At 44.5% G+C, this 20,926-nt stretch overlaps 1 protein-coding gene across 1 annotated transcript in view; it reads right to left on the reverse strand.

Moving 5' to 3' along the window:
* Window positions 1-7,523: 7,523 nt before the first annotated feature.
* Ube3a (ubiquitin protein ligase E3A) overlaps window positions 7,524-20,926 on the reverse strand; it is a 70,049-nt gene continuing 56,646 nt past the window's right edge. The window contains exons 12-16 of the mRNA XM_050184132.3: window positions 18,614-18,781; window positions 18,206-18,361; window positions 16,987-17,057; window positions 15,929-16,072; window positions 7,524-9,137 (exon numbers count right to left, since the gene is read on the reverse strand). Coding sequence (XP_050040089.1) covers window positions 9,017-9,137; window positions 15,929-16,072; window positions 16,987-17,057; window positions 18,206-18,361; window positions 18,614-18,781 — 660 coding nt within the window. The 3' untranslated portion in view covers window positions 7,524-9,016. The remainder of the gene's footprint in view (window positions 9,138-15,928; window positions 16,073-16,986; window positions 17,058-18,205; window positions 18,362-18,613; window positions 18,782-20,926) is intronic.

The raw sequence follows: 20,926 nt of genomic DNA on the forward strand, positions 1-20,926 counted from the left end.
CTCGTTTTTCTTTTTCTTTTCTCTTTCTAAGCTTTCATTCGGTATGTGACAACTATAAACTTTAGAAAACGACAAATGCCTTCGCTGCATAAACCCCCCACTACAAAATTATGCAGGTGCATTGCCAAATGTTGGAATATACGCGAAGCTAAGCTTTGGTGAAGCGGTTAATATAATGTTGTACTATATACCTGAATGCGATGCACACAATTGTCTTTATTTTTCATACCACGCAACGTGCAGTCCCATGCGCGGCACAGGCCACAACTTTATTGTCACGCAATGTTTACGTTTATGCACTGCATCGTTCACAAGGTATGACAAAAATGCAAACGTATAGTTCACCCGGATGCACATTGCGAGACGTCGACGCGGTGACGTCACGAGGACGAAAGCGATCTTTCATTTTCTGTCGAAGGAAGAACGGTGAGGAGAAGCGCATGGCAGAAAGAGAAAAAAAGATACTGAATTATTAGTCAATTGCGGTAACGCACTGGAAACCATTAGGGTCTCGCTGACGGTGCATATACTCAAGCGCTGCGCTGACGATATCCGTCTGCGTGCAGGTACCGCTGCTCTTGCAGTCCGGTTGAGAGCCCGTAATAACGACTCCCGGGCGGGCTGGTTAAATAAGAGTGCGAGGCATATGTCAGTAGATTTAGGGCTTTTGTACTCCTCGTGTCACAGTGGCACATACCCATTCTGGGCATTCACCAATGGTGGGCGCATAACCAGTTGCAAATACCCAGTTGTCCGAGAATGGGCCGGGTAGGCCAAATATAAGAAATGTAGGAAAATTAATGTAGCCGCTCAATATAATCCACCATGCCATTAAGAGACCAGCGTGCTTTAGAGGCTATTGTGAGCCTACATTAATGTACATAATGTACAGGCGCGCCCTTTGCTAGTGGGAACACGAGAGTCGTGGCATCGTTCCGCTACGTTCCGCACGTTCCGCGGAGCTAGAGCGCCACCACCGACGCCTCAAGAACTCTTGCGGCGCATGCGCAATAAAAACGATTGGCGAAAAGCCCGGCGAGTCGTCTGCCAAGGCTTCACGATTCACCGGTGGTGGCGCTCCGCGGAGCGAAGCCACGAGCTCCCGTGTTCCCGCTAGCAGTGGTCGCGCCTGTAAATTAAGGTTTGGTGTTGTGATATATTCTTTGATTACGCGCATATAACAGTGGCGCGCTCACTAAACTAGTCGACTCTAATTAATTGGACCACGCGGTTAACTCGACCTTTTTGCTTAATTCTAACGTACGAAAACGTCCGTACATTAAAACCACACAGAAACCATACATTGCTGTGAAATAAAAGGTCGTTCAGTTCGAACGCGAAGGCATGTGTTTCTGTTAATTCGACACCCTCCAGCGTCCCCTCATGCGCGCAGTAGCTATACGGGCCGAAAAACCAGAAATCCAGTTGACGGAGCCACTGCATTCCTGAGTGTGAAGCTGTTGTACTATTTATTTTCTTGTATTTCCAAGAAGTATGAAATCACAAATTTTTAAAGCGCAACAAATACATGGCACAAAAGGAAGGTCAAACACAGGACAGGCGCTGCATGCAACACCTGTCTGTGTTTGACCTTCCTTTAGTGCCGTGTCTTTTTTGCGCTTTAAGAATTTGTCAACTATGAACCAACTAGGCCCAATGAAAGTTCTTCAAAGACATTGCAAACTGTCTGCAGCAATAAGAAGGTATTCGAATTCATTCATTTTGCCACGTTTATTAATTCTACCTTTCGGGTAACTTGACCAAAAGGTCCATTTTAGAGATGGGTATCTCGAAAGCGGTGCTACATTTCTGCTAAGCAGACATGACTTAAGTACTATGCTCGGTCTCAATTTAATAATTTCGACATTTATCCAAAAGTGAATATTGAAAAAATTATTTAGTAATTATATTGAATCAGCTATGCAACATTGGGCCTTCTCAAGTAGGTAACTTCCGCCTCTTCCAGAAATCCACATTAAACAAAGAAACTGCGCCGTATCTCATAGCTAGGTGATATTTTATAATCTGTTCCAACTACAAAAAACAAGTGTGGCATATGAAGTAGGAGAGGAAGGGTAGTCAATGGGAAGACAACATCTATAGTTTGCTTCCCTAGACAGGATGAGGGGACATTGAGGGGCAGAAAGATAAGAACGAAGGAGGAAGGGGGAGAAGGGAAACGTGCGCCAGGGCACGCTGGAGTGTCAAGTCGGAGACACACGGTAAGATCTGGCCTACGACTTGTTATACAACTACTGCACCCAACCTATTTCGAACAAGTTCCCACAGGGTGCGACGTCGGATGGGACGCCGAGCGCACAAATGATCGCATTCTGTTGTAACTGCACAGGCCGCACCACTACAGGGCCGTCTGCTCCGAAAGCGGCTGGTCGTCAAGACTCCGCATGCTAAGTTTCATCCTAGACACCAGCGCTCGTTTCTCCCCTGGCGGAACGATTTCACCTACAACGGGTGTATGTTTCCGCCGCTTCCCTTTACGGTCGCGCCCGCGTTCAGTTCGCGCTGCGCGCGAAACGTCTCTTGTTTGCGACGGCGCCTCTTCGGATGACCGGAAATTATTAATATGTTGTTAACTGTCACGACAGCAATATAAACACGAAAGGGTTGATGCCACCAGTGAAATTCTGCCGATTCACAAGAAAATGGTACGAAAAAAGCAGACGACAGACATGGATTACTGCGGTGCGCCGAACGAAGTCAACAATTGGCAAGCGAAGCGAGCTCGTTCATTGATCACTCGTGAGTGCATGACAGTTTTTATATGTAACCCACATGAATTTCATTACTCAGGATATAATGCTTATTCATACAAAACTTTCAGTTCTTCGACCACACTTGTCCTGTCTTCTTTCTCGTGTTTCGTTTGTGTGTGCCTCCCCAAGAATGGAAACCACTTCTGTTGCATGCGCTAGCAGTGGCTTGAACTGAACGATGCACTGAACATGACCGGACTTCATTCCTGCATCACGACTGCACCGATCGATCTAGTTACTGGACGATACATGCCCGCGTCTTGATCGCGCCGGCATTGCTGAAGCATAAATGATTACTAATAATTTCAACTTCCGTCTCTTGAGCACTGTTAAAAAATGGCCAAGCTATTTACATTGCTGCCTCTATTCTATATTGTAGGGGAAGTACTAGTTAAAGTTGTGTGCCCATGTCATACTTGTGCTATGCGGCGATATATTTTGTTTATTTCCACACAGTGTTGATGGAAGTCCGTTGTCGCCATCAGAGATAACACGGATATGCAGCAAACATTTTGTGGTGGGAAACGGCAAAAATGGCTTTAGCTAACACGCATCGTATATGACGACGATTTTTCCGGCGGCACATGCGATGTCGCTTCCAATTACCTGCGAAGCGTCACTTACATAAGCAGACGCTGGCCTTTCGCCGCATCGTAGCCATAAAAATAATCGTCAAGCGTACCGATCTTCTTAAAGGCAAATAGAAGCGTGTACGTCATCCTTCAAGTAAAACGTCCACGCACACTCACGTAGGCACACATAGTGCACAGTACGAAACGTGCCCAAAAAGCGCAGTGCAAGAGGCAATCAGCGAACGAGAGATGGAAGAGGCGTACCACCCGCTAGTTGAATTTTGCCCCGCATGCGGCGCTCTCAACGCCGGCGCAGCAGCGCCGCTCGCGGTGCCGTTCTTGTCTATAGCGAAGGCAACAGACAGCTTTATTGCGGCAAGAATATACGGGACCCTGGAAGCGCATTTTTGCCGTTGACGTCACCGTCGCCGCCATGCTGTCATGTCATCGTATCGACGGCGCATCCACGGACCGCAAATATAATTTTATGGTACAGATCATTCTGTGTAACATTTGCCCCAGTCACCAGTCTGTTATTCTTTTCTTTTAAAGAAAGATGTTAATTTGCTTTCGTATAGAAAATCCAAAGCGGCGATACCATAAACTTGTGCCGCCACCCCTTGACAGCTGCGGACAGCAGCCGTTCAGAGGTTTCAGCGCGCTCCAGACGTTCCAAAGAAGCGGGAAACGCGCGGCACTGTGTGATGGCCCTTTTAAAGGGCCCCTCACCAAGTCAGGCCATTTTGAGCTGACAAGCGCAGAGCATACATTGAGCGATAACGATCGTGTCTGCAAAGTATTACATCGCTACGCGCAGCGGAAAGATACGAAATTTCAAACCGTATGCCGTTTTCCCTTCCCCTCGCAGCCGCCGCACTCCAAGCCGGAGGGTGACGTACAAGTGCTAGGGCGCCTACGTACACGCGTTTGCACTGTGACGTCGCTCGTGGTGACACGTGACTTCGAGAATTGTTCAAGGCAAAATCTGTTGTTTGTGTGATACGTTGCTTCAATAGACGAATTAAAGCTTACAAAAATAAAACACACAAACTGAATGTCTGCATGTTCTTGTTTTACTTCGCACCGCAGCAAAATAGATGTACTTCTGTTTCGTCTGCTTGTTCCCACGTCGTGCAGTCGCGCGCAGGCACCGAAACTACATCATTTTCTAGTTTTCCTGGCGATCATGCTCCGTGATCCACTTGTGTCTGTCTCGGTATTCGTGTAGCACTGACTTATACCGCAAGTCAGGTGTCCTGGTGCACAACGTGCAAAATCGTGCGCTGCGCGAAACGAGAGAATCCCAACAGCTCGCGTGCGACACCGTCAGCGGAAGCGCGCCGCGCCGCAAAAAAGCGGATAAAAAAAATGAAGGCGGGGTTCGTGACGTATGCGTGAAGCGATATCCTCGAGGTCCGGTATGGGAGAACACAGGGAAAGAATTTTGCTTGCGGAGGCTAGAGCGGTCTAGACCAACACCACCTAAACAAGAGGTTGTTGGCTAGACGGGGCAAGTGGAGAGAGCGTCTCACTTGGAGCTGGAGCTCGCCTCCTGAAATCATGGGTTTGCGGCACCGAAATATTTTTGTCTCGGCTATTAATGAGCCGACTTGGAAAATTGTTTGCGGCGGAATGCTCCCTAGAGGACACGTAACATCCAGCGTATAACCAAACTTTGCCATGGAACCTGTGGAGGGGCCCTTTAAGGCCCCCTTACCAGGCCCCATAGCACCCTCCCCCCCCCTTGGTGCTATGCCCTGGACGGAATGGCTGACATGTAGCAAATGGAAACCCTCGCACACGCTCCCTGTGTTTGTATAGAAAGATACATTGTGCCTCCGAGCACGGTCTGTATACGTAATATTGATTTCATTATGTAACTGCATGCTTTCCAATTTCTCAGAACGTCTGACATATTTTGTTTTTCTTCTTATGCCCGAAGGCGAGCTCCGATATTCTGCAGTCGATCCTATCTACGAGATACATTCCATAAGAAATAACGCCAGCACTTCACGTGATCTGATGGTGCAGTGCGGCGCTTACCTCGAAAGAAGTCCCACATTTTTTGAAACGAGACGTTTCGCACACCACATTTGGTCTATAACAAACTGAAATGAAAGGTGCCAGCAAAAAAAATAAGAATAATTTGAATCCACCCATAAGGGTTAATATATATAAATCCGGGTTGCTCATTGTGTACAGGCTCTTGCGCAATCTGCTTGTCCCTATGTTGTCAACGATAATGCCTTTCAAATGTGACTTAAATTTTCCCACAAGTCCACCTGTATAGCCCCTTACTGGAGCACCTATTTTAAGGTCAATTCATTGGAATAGGCTTGCGCAATGCACTTCCTCATCGGCCGGCATTCAGCTGCCAACCACTCCTAATTTAGCAATCAACGTACATGACACGTAGCGATGGCCGATCGCAGACGACATTTGCATAGCCATGGAACAAGCGAAGCGGCCAGAATATTGGCCCCCGCACCTGCATGTATTCGTAAAGCTCCTTTTACATACACGTATAGGTAAACAGAGAACATTTATTGCAGTCGCATATCCAGTTCACATTCTCACAAAATGTCACAATGGCTTTCACGGCCTGGTGCACCCAGTCTCTTGGCCATGAACTTCAAAGAAGCCTTTGCAGAATTTGGCCAGCTGTCGAGACGTGCCAAATTTGGCAATTGCTTGTCTGCCTTACAGTTTGTCTTCGGAAGCTTCCGAGTTAAGGGGTTTTTATTTGTGGTCGGACATGACAGCTGCTGTCATCTGCGCCTGGGTACAGTAGCCTGGCGATCTGCAAGCGACAACCCTACGCGTCCTCGATGCCTGAATCTACGGTGGAGATTGTCACCTTTTGTGGCTGTACCCTGGTACTCAGGATATCACACATGAGATGCTCAGGGAGGCCAATCTAGAGCCAAATGTTCCAGATGACTAACAGGCATGACGGATAGCAAATGCACTTGATACCGCAGCACCTGCATCGCGCAGGGCCGCATGCGTTTATTTGGTGCCCCTTTCTTGTTGCTTTAAGCAAGAAATGGTTTTAGCTCCCGTTGTCAGTGGCCTTCAAGTGACTCTGAGCCAAAAGACAGAGACAGTGCAGGCACTTCAAATGAGAAGATCCAGTGATAATAAACCGAGATCATCCGGGTAACCAGCCAAAACTTAAAATATGGTCTCTGCCCTCCAACCCTCTGTACAGGACCGCATTACATACGCTAGTTACTGCCCAAACAAGTTACAAAAAACATTGCTTCCGAGTTCTTCCTACTGTTTGTTCACAATATCACTCAAGCTGCAACTTCTAGTACACTGAAGTTTTAGTTCTCATTTCCAATAGCGACATTCAAAAGGCAGATACAGGGCACAATATACTTCATCTTTTGGCACTGAGACAAGGTTGCCTGTGCTCTTTTGAATGCCAGCGATGCGGGAGTTGCGCAGCGCAAGTTTCGCGTCGCCTCGAGAGATGGCGTCACGCTGCGCCTCCTTCACGCGCTCCTCTTCTAGCTGGACAGTGTACATATGGACCAGTGAACAGTATGGCGTGGTGCGGTGTGGTGGGGCATGCCATTGCAAACATGCACTACACCCATATTAAGATTGTGGCTAGAATCATCTCCAACCATTCTGCTTTGCTGGTTGCCATTTCATGCTTACATCTACTGTGGCAAAGCAGATGAATGTTGCGAAAGCAGTTATGGTTTCGTATCCGGTTGCACCGAGCAGGACATTTTCGGCCCAGTTTTCTTGGAAAAAGAGGTGCGCATTAGAATCGTGTACATACCACAATCAGACATTGTTAGCTGCTACTAGCGCTTGAAAATCTTCCTTGAGCAGGCCGAAAATATGTGTTTTCAATGGGCGATTTCATGTGTTCAACGCATCCACTGTCCCCCTAAGCCCCAACGAGACAGTCACTCCCACTAAAGGGGTCGCTATTGAGGTCACCATAGGGAACAGGCACGAGCAGGCTGACTGGTAAAGTTAGAATTATCCGGCAGAAGCTAATTTTAGGATTGAAATAACGGAAGTTTAGGCCCACAGAAATGCATTAGTGGGTGCCAGGACCTTTGGCCGAGATCGAATTAAGCAGAGTCAAATTAAGTGGAGCTGAATTAACAGAAGTGTCCTGTTTTTGAAGTCGAATGCAAAAAGACGCCTTAAAAACAAAAGAAACTGACTTTATTTCACTTAACATGATGTCAATACAAGCACAATGTCTGACAGATGGTCAAGTTTATTGGCAACCTGTCGACAATGTGCCTCGCTTGCAATAACCAATTATCTCCCTGCAACTAGGGTACTCTGTTCTTGAACTGAAAAAACAAAAACAGTGATGGTAAACGGAAGTCACCCTCAACCCATTCTGTTGAAAAATTTGCTTCCTCAGAGCTCCCTCCTAAAGGATATCAGGGAACATTGTAATCAAATTCAGAATCATGAAATCCTTCAAGCGTTATGTATATATGTGTACACAGTATGTAGAAAACATTCTTATTACTGCACACAAGGTGAAAATAAAAACTAACCGCATCTCGCTACTCGATGTCACATCCTTGGGAAAGGCCTTCAAAGAGGTTAACATTGCTAGCTACTTCCCGAAAGGAGGGTTTCGCACTCTGCGATCCTACGGCTTTCTGCATTGTATATGTACAAAAAAACAAATTTACAAGTGACAAAATTACAGCACACATGACTCTTTTGTTCCTATCCATGAACCTTCTAATACACACCATGGCTCTTCTGAGTGGCTCCATAGACAACAATAACCTTTCAGGACAACGCACAAAAGATTGCAGGACGAAATGGAAGCAGCCAACTGTTATGCTAGACAAAAAAAGTTATGCTCATGTTCAGACGTTGCAATGCAGTGTCGTAACTCAACCAGACATCAACTTCTGTCTCCTCTGGTTACCCGGCAATGTGGCTCTAGAAAGTGTATATGGTGACAAAACTGGCGACTACATGCACATATTTCCAGCTTCCAAGGTCACGAAATTTACGTATTCGCAGCCTGTATACTAAGATACGTAGAGAAACTTGCGTTGAAAAAGAAAAGAACATGCAAGCCATTCATATTGCCCTCTTAGAAACGTGGAAACTGTATGGTCATACAAAAGCAGCAAACCACACCGAATTTATGGGCTGTGGTAAAAAGGTTTTCCTTCTAAGCCCAGAGCTACCTATTATTTCTGAAGGCATCATTACATCCACCTGAATGCAAATTCAATCGTCTTTGACACTTCCAATGCTTTACTCCCCTCAGCAGCCATTTCAACACATCATCTGAACAACTAAAAGCTAATAAAAGCAAGCACGCTTCTGGTTCTGGTTCTCGTAGAACAAAGCAACATTCTTCACTCCATGGTTCCTCACTATAGAAAGGCTATGGCCACAGAAGTGAGGCAAGCGCAGGTAAGCGTGACTGTCTTTTTGCACAGCTGAGTGTAAGTAGCCTTTATGTCTAACCGTCATGTAATAGGCAGGCACCCTGTTCCTCTGTGCCTACATTGCAGTTGGACAGAAGGCGTGAAAAGCGATGTCCCACATGCACGGAAAAAAAAAGGCTCCAGCTGAGCACACTTGTGGATGCAGGAAGGGAGAGAAAATTCATCAATGGTACAAGATGAAGTACGCAGTCAGGCTTGGGGACGGCCATTAAAACATGCCAAATCCCTTCGAGTAGTTAATGGCTTTGAGCAGGCGGTCAGCCAGCTTCTCCTTGGAAGAGTATTCAGGCAAGAGAAGCACGTTGAAGCAGGTGTGCGCTGTTGGCAACCTGCAAGGAGAGAGACAGAGTCCCGGAGCGCTCGTTACAGAGCAGTTCACAACTGAACACACATTCACCACAGGCAATGCCACGAGAACACAATCAAGAATAAGTATATACAGTAGATGTCTGTTAAGTCAACCCTGATGGGACTGACGAACTTGGTAGAATTATTCAGTGGGCTCACTTGACCAAGAGGCCGAAGAAACTCAAAAAGACACCGCTGAATAATTTGGCACTGTTTGCACAACTCTAACATGCTCCTGAATTCAACATGCACCCACATTTTATGGGTTCAAAGTAATAAACTAATGCAGAAATGACATTGGAGCTTCTAAAGAAAGTATAAAACAAACATGCACCCAACTTTTTCAGCGAAAACAAAGCAAAAAAAAAACGTAGCCTGCTTCTGGTTTTGGCAATCGTAAAAAGACAAAACCAGCAAACTTTACTTTCACAGAACGGAATTTTTTTAGACCTTATGTCCATCGTCATAAATCACAGACAGTACTCTATCGGTGTCTACATACATGTCATTCTTTGTACAGACCATAGCACTTTTGACATTCAGAATAAAAAACTCTGCAACAACTGCAAACAGAATGGTGGTCTGCACCTAGATTTCTCTAGTTGGTTCTGCGAGGGATGCGATACTCCGGAAGAAAATATGACAGGACTTGTTGCCACTAGCTTAGCATATAAAGTAACTTATCTTTTCAATGAGCTTTTGCAATCAAACACTGAAAGTGGTGCTTTGTCATCATCAAGCTACGTGAGAATGTGTTCTGATCACATGTAGCTATTTCACACAGGTAGCTGGGATGGTATACAATCAAAGCTTTGTCAATTGCTGTTCACATATGTTGATCCCTTCTGTTGCCAAGTTGGAATGTTTGCTTTTTGATGTGCATGATTAGTAGACTGTGTAGACAGTCTCACGAGCTTTGAAGATATCAGCAGGCACTTTCTGCGTGAACAGCGACATGACATGATCAGGATTTTGGTCACACTTGTGTGAAAATTCCCCTTGACTTTCACACAAAGCACGATGTAAACTGCGCTTTGCAAACACAGTCTCTGTGCTCAGGCTGCAATATCACTATGCAAGCTTTATGGTTGTGTCAATGACATAGCCTCTAAGACTGCACCATCTCGGGGGCCACATGAATGGGGCATGCAATAGGGCAAATACTGCCAAATAAATCAGGTGTGTGTTTCGAAATTTTTTCTACATCTTGTTTAATTCGACCCACCGGATAATTCAATCAATTTCCTTGGTCCCATCAGGGTCAAATTAATGGCAGTCGACTGTAATTCATTGTGAGAATATCGTATTCACTTTAGAATCTTTCTAGGGCAGGTGGAAAATAGGCATTTTTAATGAAAGCTAAAGTGTCAACACATTCTCTGTGCCCTAAGTGCCGCTAAGACAGATGCTGCCACTATTGGAGTCACCACTGGTGTCAGGTATGTGCCTGCTGACCTGTCAAGTCCGAATTATTCGGAAAAAGCCAATTACAGGATTAAAATAACCAAAGCTTGGGCCCATGAAATGTATGGGTGCCGGCCGGCACCTTTGGTCAAGATTGAATTAACCTAAAATTAAATTACCCGGATTCGAATTAACGGAAGTCTACCTTAGTAGTAGAACACAACTCACTGTCAAGAATACTGCTGCTAGTGTATACCGTCAACATTTTTCAGTCCAATGATTCTTGTAGGAATCATAACGTAATGCTTCATAAGAAATATGCATTACCAAGAAAAACGAACACTAAGACTGATCTGAGAAAATTTAGTCTTAGCAACCATAATTACATAATTGGGAAACTTGGTGATGTGGATAAGTATTTTGCTCCTCAATATTTCGCAAATGCCTGTGTGAAACACACTACTAAGATATGTCGTATTTTTGGAGCCTCCTGCCTTAGGTGGCACAAAAATGGTCTTCAATATTTTATGGCCATATTTAAAGCTGTTGTATTTGAAGAACAATATGCTGCCCCCAATGCCTTGATTTACGGGCAATTCATGGGAAAAGCTTTTGATATGTTCCCCAAAAACTCCACTGGGAATTTTTTCTTAATTTTTACATGTCTTTTATCATTTAGATGCATGAAATATAAACTTACCACTTCAGTACTAATATTCAGCCTAGAAAGGGTTACAGGGCACTCAGTCATTACTCAGACAAGTAGTGCCATTTTTGAGAATAAAATAGATGAGTGCAAACCGAAAACTAATTTATAACAAATGCACAACCTTCCTCCTACTAATCCCTGATTATGCAACTGCAGCAGTCACTCAACTTGCGTATACATAACCTTCGAATTCCATTGACCCAGAGACTAGCATGCAAGGCATGGCACACTGGGAGAAGCCCGTCCTGGTGGAATAAAATGGTAATGTAAATAGCACAGCCATGCTAAGAACGTACATGTACAGTCGAGCCTGGTTATAACGAACCTGAGCATTATGCGGCGTCTGTTGATTATACCCCGAAGTTTATAGTAAGTGGACGACAGCTTAAAAAGAAAAAAGAAAGTGGCTAGTCAAAGCACAAAATTTCTTTCTTTGCAAAGAAGTTCGTGATGCTCATCTGTTTCTGTCGTGCAGACCTGATGAGGGCGGTCTCCAGTTTATTTAAAGCAGAAGCGTGCTCTTCGCCGAGGCCCTTGGCATAGACAGGTTGCCTGAGCCTCTCTCTATGTATCCCATTGCTACAGGCACGCTTATAGGTGCTGGCTCTAAAGTTTCATTGTCATCCGATTCCTCCACATCGCTCTCCGCCCGCACTTCGCAAGAGATGCCCTCGTCCGTGCACGGTTCCGCAATATCAGCAGAATCTTCATCAGCAGAAATAAAGTCATCCCAACCAGTGTCACAGCCCCCATGTCGGAGTTGACAACGTGCTGCCACAAATTGCCATTGGATCGATTTTCTTCGGAAGCACCAAGCTTGGAATCAGCCACTGCGGCGATGAAACTGGCCTTGCAGAAACAGCTCCGCATGCAAGCGGCCGTCGCCTCCGCCCAGGTCGCTTTTGCCATCTCAATGGCTGAATACAGTTAAATTCAATGCGGCAAGTTAGCAGCCGGGTGGTCAACAGTGATGAGCAAGCACTCCACTATGCGATGCCCTAAATGCACGTATTATGCCCAAATCAAGCTGCTGCACTTTCGGAGTGGTATTGGGCAGGAAGAAAAGTAGAGCAACTGCTGTCAGAGAAGTCTGCATGTTGTGCGCTGAGCAGTTGTCGAGCACGAGCAGCACGTGCTTTCCTTGCCTCTGCATGTTGCAGTCAAACTAGCCCAGCCATTCTGCGAATAAATTGCGCGTCATCCACGCCTTAGTATTGTGCCTGTGTCGCACAGGTACACAGCTCGGAAAGAAACGCAGCTTCTTTGATTTTCCGATTACAAAGGGCACGTGTCGGTCGCTGCCATCCATATTATTGCACAGAAGCACTGTACCGCACACTTTACTATACTTGCTGCCAGCACACGAGTCACCTTTCATGGCGTGCATCTTGTCCAGCAGCATCTGATAAAATAATGCAGGTTCATTTGTGTTATACACGTCCTACTCCGTGTAGCTTTCAGTAATGGCTCAGTTTTTTACAAGCCAAGTGGCAACGTCTTAGTCACTTACCGAAGCCGCCTCGCCGACACTCAATTTAATAACAATACCATGCCGCACTCTGAATCGATGTAGCCAGCCATTGGCTGGGCAGAAGTCAGGAAAATCTAGCAGGAACGCAAAGTTCTTGGCTTTGACAAGCATCATTGGTCCACTTATCGGAATGTTGCAAGCCTGTGCGTTGGTGAATCACTTAAGCAGTGCATCCTCTGCGTCCGCGTAGGTGGCCTTCCGCAGGCGTTTTCTGAGCATCAAGTTGGCGACAGAGCTAGTAATTTTTTTTTTTAGAATCGTCAAGAGGGTTGATTTCGGGTTGTACTGTTTCACCAACTCGCAGTTTTTAGCGCAGTGAGACACTCCCTTCAGAATTGCCCGCTTCGTTGCCATGTTCAGCGCTTTTAATTTCGTGACTGTTGCAGGCACCGCATTGCCGTCCGCTATCTTGAATTACAACTCAGGCCCGACTAGAACGAAGCACGGAAACGAGGAAGCATGAAGACTAGTGTGGAGAGGCCTGCTTCGCGGTACAGGCCAGAAAACAACTTCTGAACTTTAGCCGGCGCCGTAGCGCATGCACCGAGTCAGCCAGGATGTTGCAAGAAAGAGTGAGGAGGAGAGGCGAGCAAAGTTGAGAGGAAGCGCGGGAAGCCAATCTTGGAAGCCACACGCCGACACTCGTGGGCAGTGCGTGACGGCAAGGAGAGGGTAGAGGGGCACGAAACGAATAGCTCGCCTCCGAAGAGGCTTGGGAAAACAGACCGCGTGCGCAAAGGGGTCGGAGGTTGTTGTTATTTCGCATCGCGGCGGCGGGTTTAAGCCGGTCGTTTGCTATAACCAATCAGCAGGGCTCAAAGGCGTTCGTTATATGTGCGATTTTATGCCATTGAAATAATGCATATTTTGACGGTCACACAGCTCTCGTTCGTTTAAAGCGAAAGTTCATCTTAAGTGGGGCCGTTATATGTGGGCTCGACTGCATTCCACTTTTGCCTTGTTTTTCATAACAGTTAGAGTAACAAGTTTGGGTCAAAGTACTTGACTGTCAGACACCAATTTTTGCAGCATGGTGTACACTGGACCATCACAGAAGATTCTGTGCCACGTCCTCCGTCATCGACTGCAGTGATCAGCACAGTAAATGCCATGGTTAGCTACACATGTTCATAGTATTGCATTCTGCCCAAAATAAAAAATAAGAAAATAAAAGGAAAAGAAGAAGTGTGAAAGTATGCTTTGTTCTAATCAATAATGTTTATGACAATGATTGTGAGTGCACCAATGGCAATTGTATGACTATATGCCGTCTATCAAGGAATTTGTATGAAGGAAAGTCATTAGAAATGAGTGCTTCTTTCTGTTTCCCCAATGAATGAACTATCATTACAGATTTGGTTTCACACAACAATTTTGTCACAATTCTAACTTTATTACCAGAAGCCTACTTGACGTGAAAAATATGATAAAGAATAATCTTGTAATGCGGAATGTCAAGGGAGCGGATAAATACTGTATTTGACGAAATCTAACGCGCACCTTTCTTCCGAAAAATGGGTCAGAAAATTTCCTGTGCATTGCAGTCGGATATGAAACCAAAGCCATATTCGCAGAATCGGTGATCACCTACCATCAGAGCCATCAGACAAAGCATCACCACTACCAAAAATGGAGACAAAGCGTGATTTCGTAAAGGTTGTTGTCGGTTCATTTTGTGGGAGACACTGTCATGTTTGCGAGATTTCGAATCACTCGGCACCAGATGCACCAGAGTGATTGGCCATCAGCACTTCCGGCACTGTGGCAAACTCCATACCTGTACATAGTGTCAGTAACACTGTCAAACGCATACTTCAACAAGTCCGATGCAGAGTTTCGCGAAATGATAGTAGCATATGTAAGCGTGATCGCTCGAGAATACTGTCCCTTTGTGCTTGGTATCTATGGCCAATGAAGTGCAAATGGCAATGACGACATGCTGCTATCTTTATGACAGCTGGTTAAAAAAAAGTTGTTTTACCTTCTGTTAAGGTAAACTCTGCAGGCCTCATTATTTCTGATCACGAACAAGAGGTCACACTGTATATTTATTATATAATTTGGGCGCATGATACATTCAGGTGCAGGTTACATTCAGGTGCATCTTTATTTTCTTACTTTCAGCCCGCAAAAATTGTGTGCTCGTTACATCCAGAGGCATGCTAGAATTGGTTAAATACAATAAATTACCATTAACCAAAGGTCCGTTTGGTGAGAAAATGTTAGTTAATTCGAGTTTAATGGCGCAAAAGTAACTAAAGCCATGCTGCGCCAGTCACAGGACAGTAGGTGAGAAATTGAGTGGAGATGCAGCACTATATGTCAAACACTCTCTTAACACTGTGAGATATGTTAACCGTAGAGAATTGAATGTAGCAGCTAGTTTGCCCCATGGTTTGGGCATGGTGGACAGCTTTGCTAGTTTCAGTTTCGAGAAGGCTTTGAGAACGTATCAAAACAAAAACATAGCACTTACTACTCCAGTCGACGGCAGAATAACATGCGGTCATGCCAGGACAGTCAAAATTATCGTATGGCGCACAGTAAGGCATCCGAAATGTTAGCTTTGTCTGTTTTGGCCGGTTACGGGGCGAATGGTGCTGCTATGAAGGCAGTCCGGGTCTGTAAGTGCTACGCATTAAAATCTATCAAATTTTTGCCTGCTTCAGTCTTTGCCATCACTTTTTAAGAATGGCTTTCTTAATAAACGACAGAGGTCAGCAAAAATTGATTTCAAACCCTGCCACTTTCTGAAAAAATACTTGAGAGCTTGCTTCTGTTGTTCCGTTTACAGAGTTTCAAAAATGTTTGTTCCGATTACTGGAAGTTATTTTGCATTACATAAATACAAAACTAACGAAATTAGAGGCAGTTGTTCTGTTTAAGCAAAAAATTAATTTAAGGACGTCCATTTACCAGATTCTAGTGTACAAAGAAAGCACATAATGGATATATATATATATATATATATATATATATATATACGTGGGTGGTCAAGTCATTCTGATTGGGATTCTACTGCTTTGATCAATCAATGTGTCCAGTGGGGGCTTGTTCACGAGAGACCAACACCAAAACACAGACGTAGAAAACAATCAAATGTCACAAAAGACAAAGTTCCCACACACCTTTCCGAGTCCGTACCATGGCGCGCAATCACCAGCTTGAGCTTCGAGAGGCCTCCCACGGGCACCCGGTCACTGCCCGTCGCAAACTGAAGCAGCTTTCGCTTTTGTTCCTGGCTGAACTCATGCACCAGCTCCCAAAAATGCCTGCGGCAGATGAAAGAAGAAAGAGAGAGGCAGAAAGATGTTCATTAACTGAAAAGAAAATGTACACATGTTTAAAGGCAACTCCAGTGGTTTTTCCGGCAAGGTACCTAGATTAGGTTCATTAAAACAAAGAAGAGAAGTGCATCAGCACTGCTTCAGGTGCACAGTGACATGCATTTGTCACAGATAACATGTCACTGCTTCAAGAAATTAATTGATCAGATTGTTGAGTGAAAATAACAATTCTAATTTCACTTCTTAATGCATTCACTTTCTATTCCATTGTCTGTCAACTCGTTTTAGTTTTATATATCTTGTGCTCTACCTAACAGCATTTTTACTTCTTTTTTTCTGTTTTCAAGAAGAATGCAGAACTTACAATGGTGACCAAATAGCATGTAGCAAAGTGTAGCACAGTTGTTTTCGTGACCACATCTGTTTATGTATCCCATATGTGCTACAACTAAAATGTTGCACACCCCATCACCCAGACAGGTCAAACACTGCAACTATAATTACTTAATCCTCAGATTAAATCAGCTTTCACAATAACTTCAGCTTCAGAAATCGTGATGGGTGTGCAGTTTCAAATGAGTTCCACATAACAGTTTCACTGTTGAGTGGAGGAGAATGGGAAACCATGAGAGAGGGAAAAAGAGCTTCAACACACAGGGGTACAGGGGTGGGGAGGAGCTGGGGTTGCCAAGGAGATAACAAAATTTAGAATAGTGGAGAACCTTGCCATAAAGCGTGGCTTCACGGCGAAATTTGCATATAATCCGCACCCCCACTTTACTGTTCCAATTTTTTTACATTTTCGTCTGGGCTATATGTGCCAAAATAAGCTAGCTATACTATGAAGCTTTGCACTCAGCAACACAACTGGAAGTGAAATGGAAGGACAAATACCTTACCTTATAATAGGACTGTTGGCTGTGTAACCGTCATACTCGGTCGACTCTTCGAGCGCATTAAAGTCAAAATTCTGCAATAATAAAGACAGATGCAAAACCATTGAAATTCACTTGAGAGTGATTAAATGATTGAACATATTGTAAACTCATTGTATACCACTAGTCCTATGGTGTATGTATGCAGTTGAACCACAATACAATGAAGTTAGTGAAAATTTCACTTTTCTTCATGATATAGTCAATCCCGGATACATCGAGCTCAAAGAGGATTGTGAAATACCTAGTTTGATATACTGATGATTCAAAATACAGAAGATGCTTACCTGAAGCTTGTCTGAGATCTCCGAACATCTCGGTCAGTTTCCCGACATTGTGAAAAGCGGGACATACCAATTTGCTTCCCCAAGACCAAGTCAAATGCTTAAAGATTAACTTAATTTTTGCTCATGAACACTGCAAGTCGTTTGCGCTGCAAAATGGTGTATGCAACGCTAGTCCTAAAAGCCTGCATTGCCCGGACATGAGACTGCGGTGCGCCTCGCAGGCGTCCAGGTACTTGTTATGCGTTTTTATCGAGGTAGAAATGGATAAACCACAGAAGCAAACTAGCCTGCTTTGAAACATGCTGTGCCCCAAACAACGGAATTTTAACTGTAAATCACATGTGAACATGGCTGGCCGCGAGTCTCTTACGATGTGCCATTTGTACCAAACCCAAAAGAGAAAATTTTCCTTGAAACATAATTTTCTTTTATTGATCCATATTTTTTTTCCCCTATACAAGAAACCAAAGGTTCCCGAACAAAAGGTGCTTCCTTGCACCTTTTTGGCACAGTTTGTATGTGGCCCCATACAAACTGTACATGAAGGAAATGGCACTATACAAATCAGGTAAATATTTCAATTTCTGCTCATATAGAGAGAAGAAAAAACAAACAGTGTACATAAAAAGCAGCAAACAAACAATAAACTCAGTTGCTTCTACTAGCTAGATGGTTTGGCAAGATGCAAAATGTAACAGCCCAACTTGGGACAAGAACATAAACTGAAGAGTAAACACTTGTCTTTCTATTCTTTAGTTCAAGCTTTCGTACCATGTCATGCGGTCCCATTTTGTTCACACCGAGATGTTCAGAATATTTAAATGATGAGCAAGTGTTTTTGAGAGTCTAAATATCATCCTGCAACACACAACAGCAAGAGAAGAATAAAATATTACCTTGCTGCCACAGACAAGCAGTTCCACTTCCTCTGGCCGGAAAAGCATCTCCAAGGGGGAGTCATCAGTCACGAGCAAGAAACCGCGACGGAATGCACGGAACTGCTTTTCTATGCTCTTGTTGAGCAAAAAGTCTGTGTACAGGTCAACAAATTCCTGTTTGGGAACAGAATAAGAAAGGAGTAAATTTACTCCTTGTGCTCATTAGGCTGACCTCTATAGTTTAAAATGTAGCTGGCATGCCTTCATGCCATAATTTAGCATACACCTTGCCTCTACAATAAGAGCACGAAATCAAAAACACACACAACAATAAATTAGTAAATAAAGCACCAGCTTTATGTTGGCTGCAGTTGGCTATTTGGTTGCTTCATCATAGCTTACAACACAGAACATGGTGCCACTTACCCATTTGTTGTCCTGGTTGACTAGAACGGTGTCGCCATTTTCCTTCAAGTCGTGGGAGAGCACGGTGCCAAACACATCCTTGTAGGTTATTCTAAAGCTCTGGACAAAAACTTCTTCCATGTCATCCCCTTTGTAGTCCAGCAGCTGTTGCAAGCCATTTGCTAAGCTCTGCATAGAGAAGAATAAGAATTCAAATCAAATGAGTTTTACTTTTCTTTTAGAAAGAAAGAGCTGCAAAGAGCTGCTGATTTCAGCACCTTGATGAGGTGGCAGCCCAAATGCGTAGCAGCAACAGGCACAACACACAGATGAGATGCACATTTGCTAGAACTCTTCCCAAACACTATATGTAAGGCAACAATACAGACACACCCTAAAAGACAAGAGATCACTGTTGGAAACTGCAAATTCTATTCAATGCATAAACAGAAACACACTGTGGCAATACAGTAGTACAGCAAATACAGTAGAACCTCATTCAAAAGTTTTTGAAAAAAAAAAAAGAAAGACATGAGAAAAAAACATACTAACCAGGAAAATGTATGATCCAAAGTCACTAAAATATTTGACAGACTGAACTGTAGTTGACATCTAAGTAATGCTAGCATTGTGCAAATCATTGCAGCAGGAGACGGCAACCTGCTGAGCTAACGGGGCCTGAGCAGGTGTCATTTTTGTAGCTTCGCATGTTTGCTCAAGTTCGGCCTGTGTCAGCAGCTTCTTCCAGTGGGGCATTCCAGCAGGAAGTTTTGACATGCCCACTAGGCACGAATCATGGCAGCATGAGACTGGTGGGGCCCTGCAGCTAGTAGGGCCCAAGCGACCCGAGATGCATATTGTTTTCTATTGCATGGTGTTTTAAGATGGCAACAGGACACCAAAATGAGATCAGGCTGGTTCGCAATGCTGGAATACGATGCCGCCTGAGCAAAACATGATGCTCACTTCACGATGCCTGCGACAGGGAAGGGAGTCACGTTTGGTGTATATCACTTATTAAAAGCGTTAAGAGCACTGCGCTCCATGGAGTGTGAAACAGATAGGTGAAGATGCTTATCGCAACAGGGTTGGCAACGACAGCTGGGAATGCAGCTCTAACAAAACAGGAGGAAATTTGCTGGTACTAGACTAAGAAACTGAGTGCAGTTGAGATGGGCGGGCAAGTATTGCAGGGAAGCTGCTGCAGTAGGCGGCTACAGTTTTTGTCGCTCGCGCCTTGCGCTTTTTCTTGTTGACATGGGATCTAGCAGCTGGAAAGCTAACAGGATTGTATCAATGAGGCTCTACTGCATGCCCTGAAGCCATTTTAGAGCACAGCTCTTAGGTGGCTGTTCCTGGATTGAGCATCAGCAGCTTTCGGCGTAACCGTGCGAATGCACTTTTGTCACTGCTTGCATGTTCATCGTTGTCTTCTTCCACAGCTGGCTAGTCGGTGTCCCTCGGCATAACCACGTGAATGCGCTCGTGTGACTGCTCATGCGTTTGTCATCGTCTTCCACAGCTGGCTCCGACGTCGCTCATCATGCCAGTATTCCCATACTGGCCCTTGCGCTCGTGCCATTGCTTGTGCTTTGTCGTCGTCTTCTTCCATAGCCGGCTCCGAGGCTGCTGATTATGCTAGCGTTCCTGTACTGCCCCTCCCTCAGTGAAAGCACTGACCGCATTGGCCCACTGTCAGTCAGTGAAGAAATATCGGTCTTACATTCTTTGCCTAAATATACTGCGAAATGAAAACACGTATTCAGTTGCTCCCAAATTTTACATTAGCGAGTATCATAATCATCAGATATTTTTTTACAGAGGTGACAAACAACAATCTCATGTTTCACAAAACTATATGAAAGCACTGGAAGAGTAATTCAGTGTCTGAGGTACAGTCAAACCTCGATATAACGAACCTCGATGTAACGAAATTCACAATGTAGCAAACTATTTCCATTTCCCAATCTTAGCTGCATAGAAAACCACATATTTTCTTTTGCAATTTAACTAAGTAACTTCGTGATGTGGTTTCGATTTAGTGAAGTTTTCAGCCATTTCAAGCATGAACTTGGAGCCTGTATAGCTAGTTCCCTCCCCCAGCAAAAAACTATAAAAATGTCAGCCGAGGCAAAAGTTATTTCAAAGAATATTTTTGCACGAAAAGTTTTAGCGGCAAAACTGCCGTCAAAGTGTGTGTGCCGGTACGCAGTAGGCAGGAAACACCACTGCACCATTTGTCGTATTGGTAAACAACTTGCAGAGGTAGTGGGGCGTGCAGCAGCTCACAGCGCTCGGAGAAATGCAAGGCCTGACGATGCCTTCTGAACAAGA

Source organism: Dermacentor andersoni, chromosome 4 (genome assembly GCF_023375885.2).
Source record: "Dermacentor andersoni chromosome 4, qqDerAnde1_hic_scaffold, whole genome shotgun sequence".
NCBI classification, from domain to species: domain Eukaryota; kingdom Metazoa; phylum Arthropoda; class Arachnida; order Ixodida; family Ixodidae; genus Dermacentor; species Dermacentor andersoni.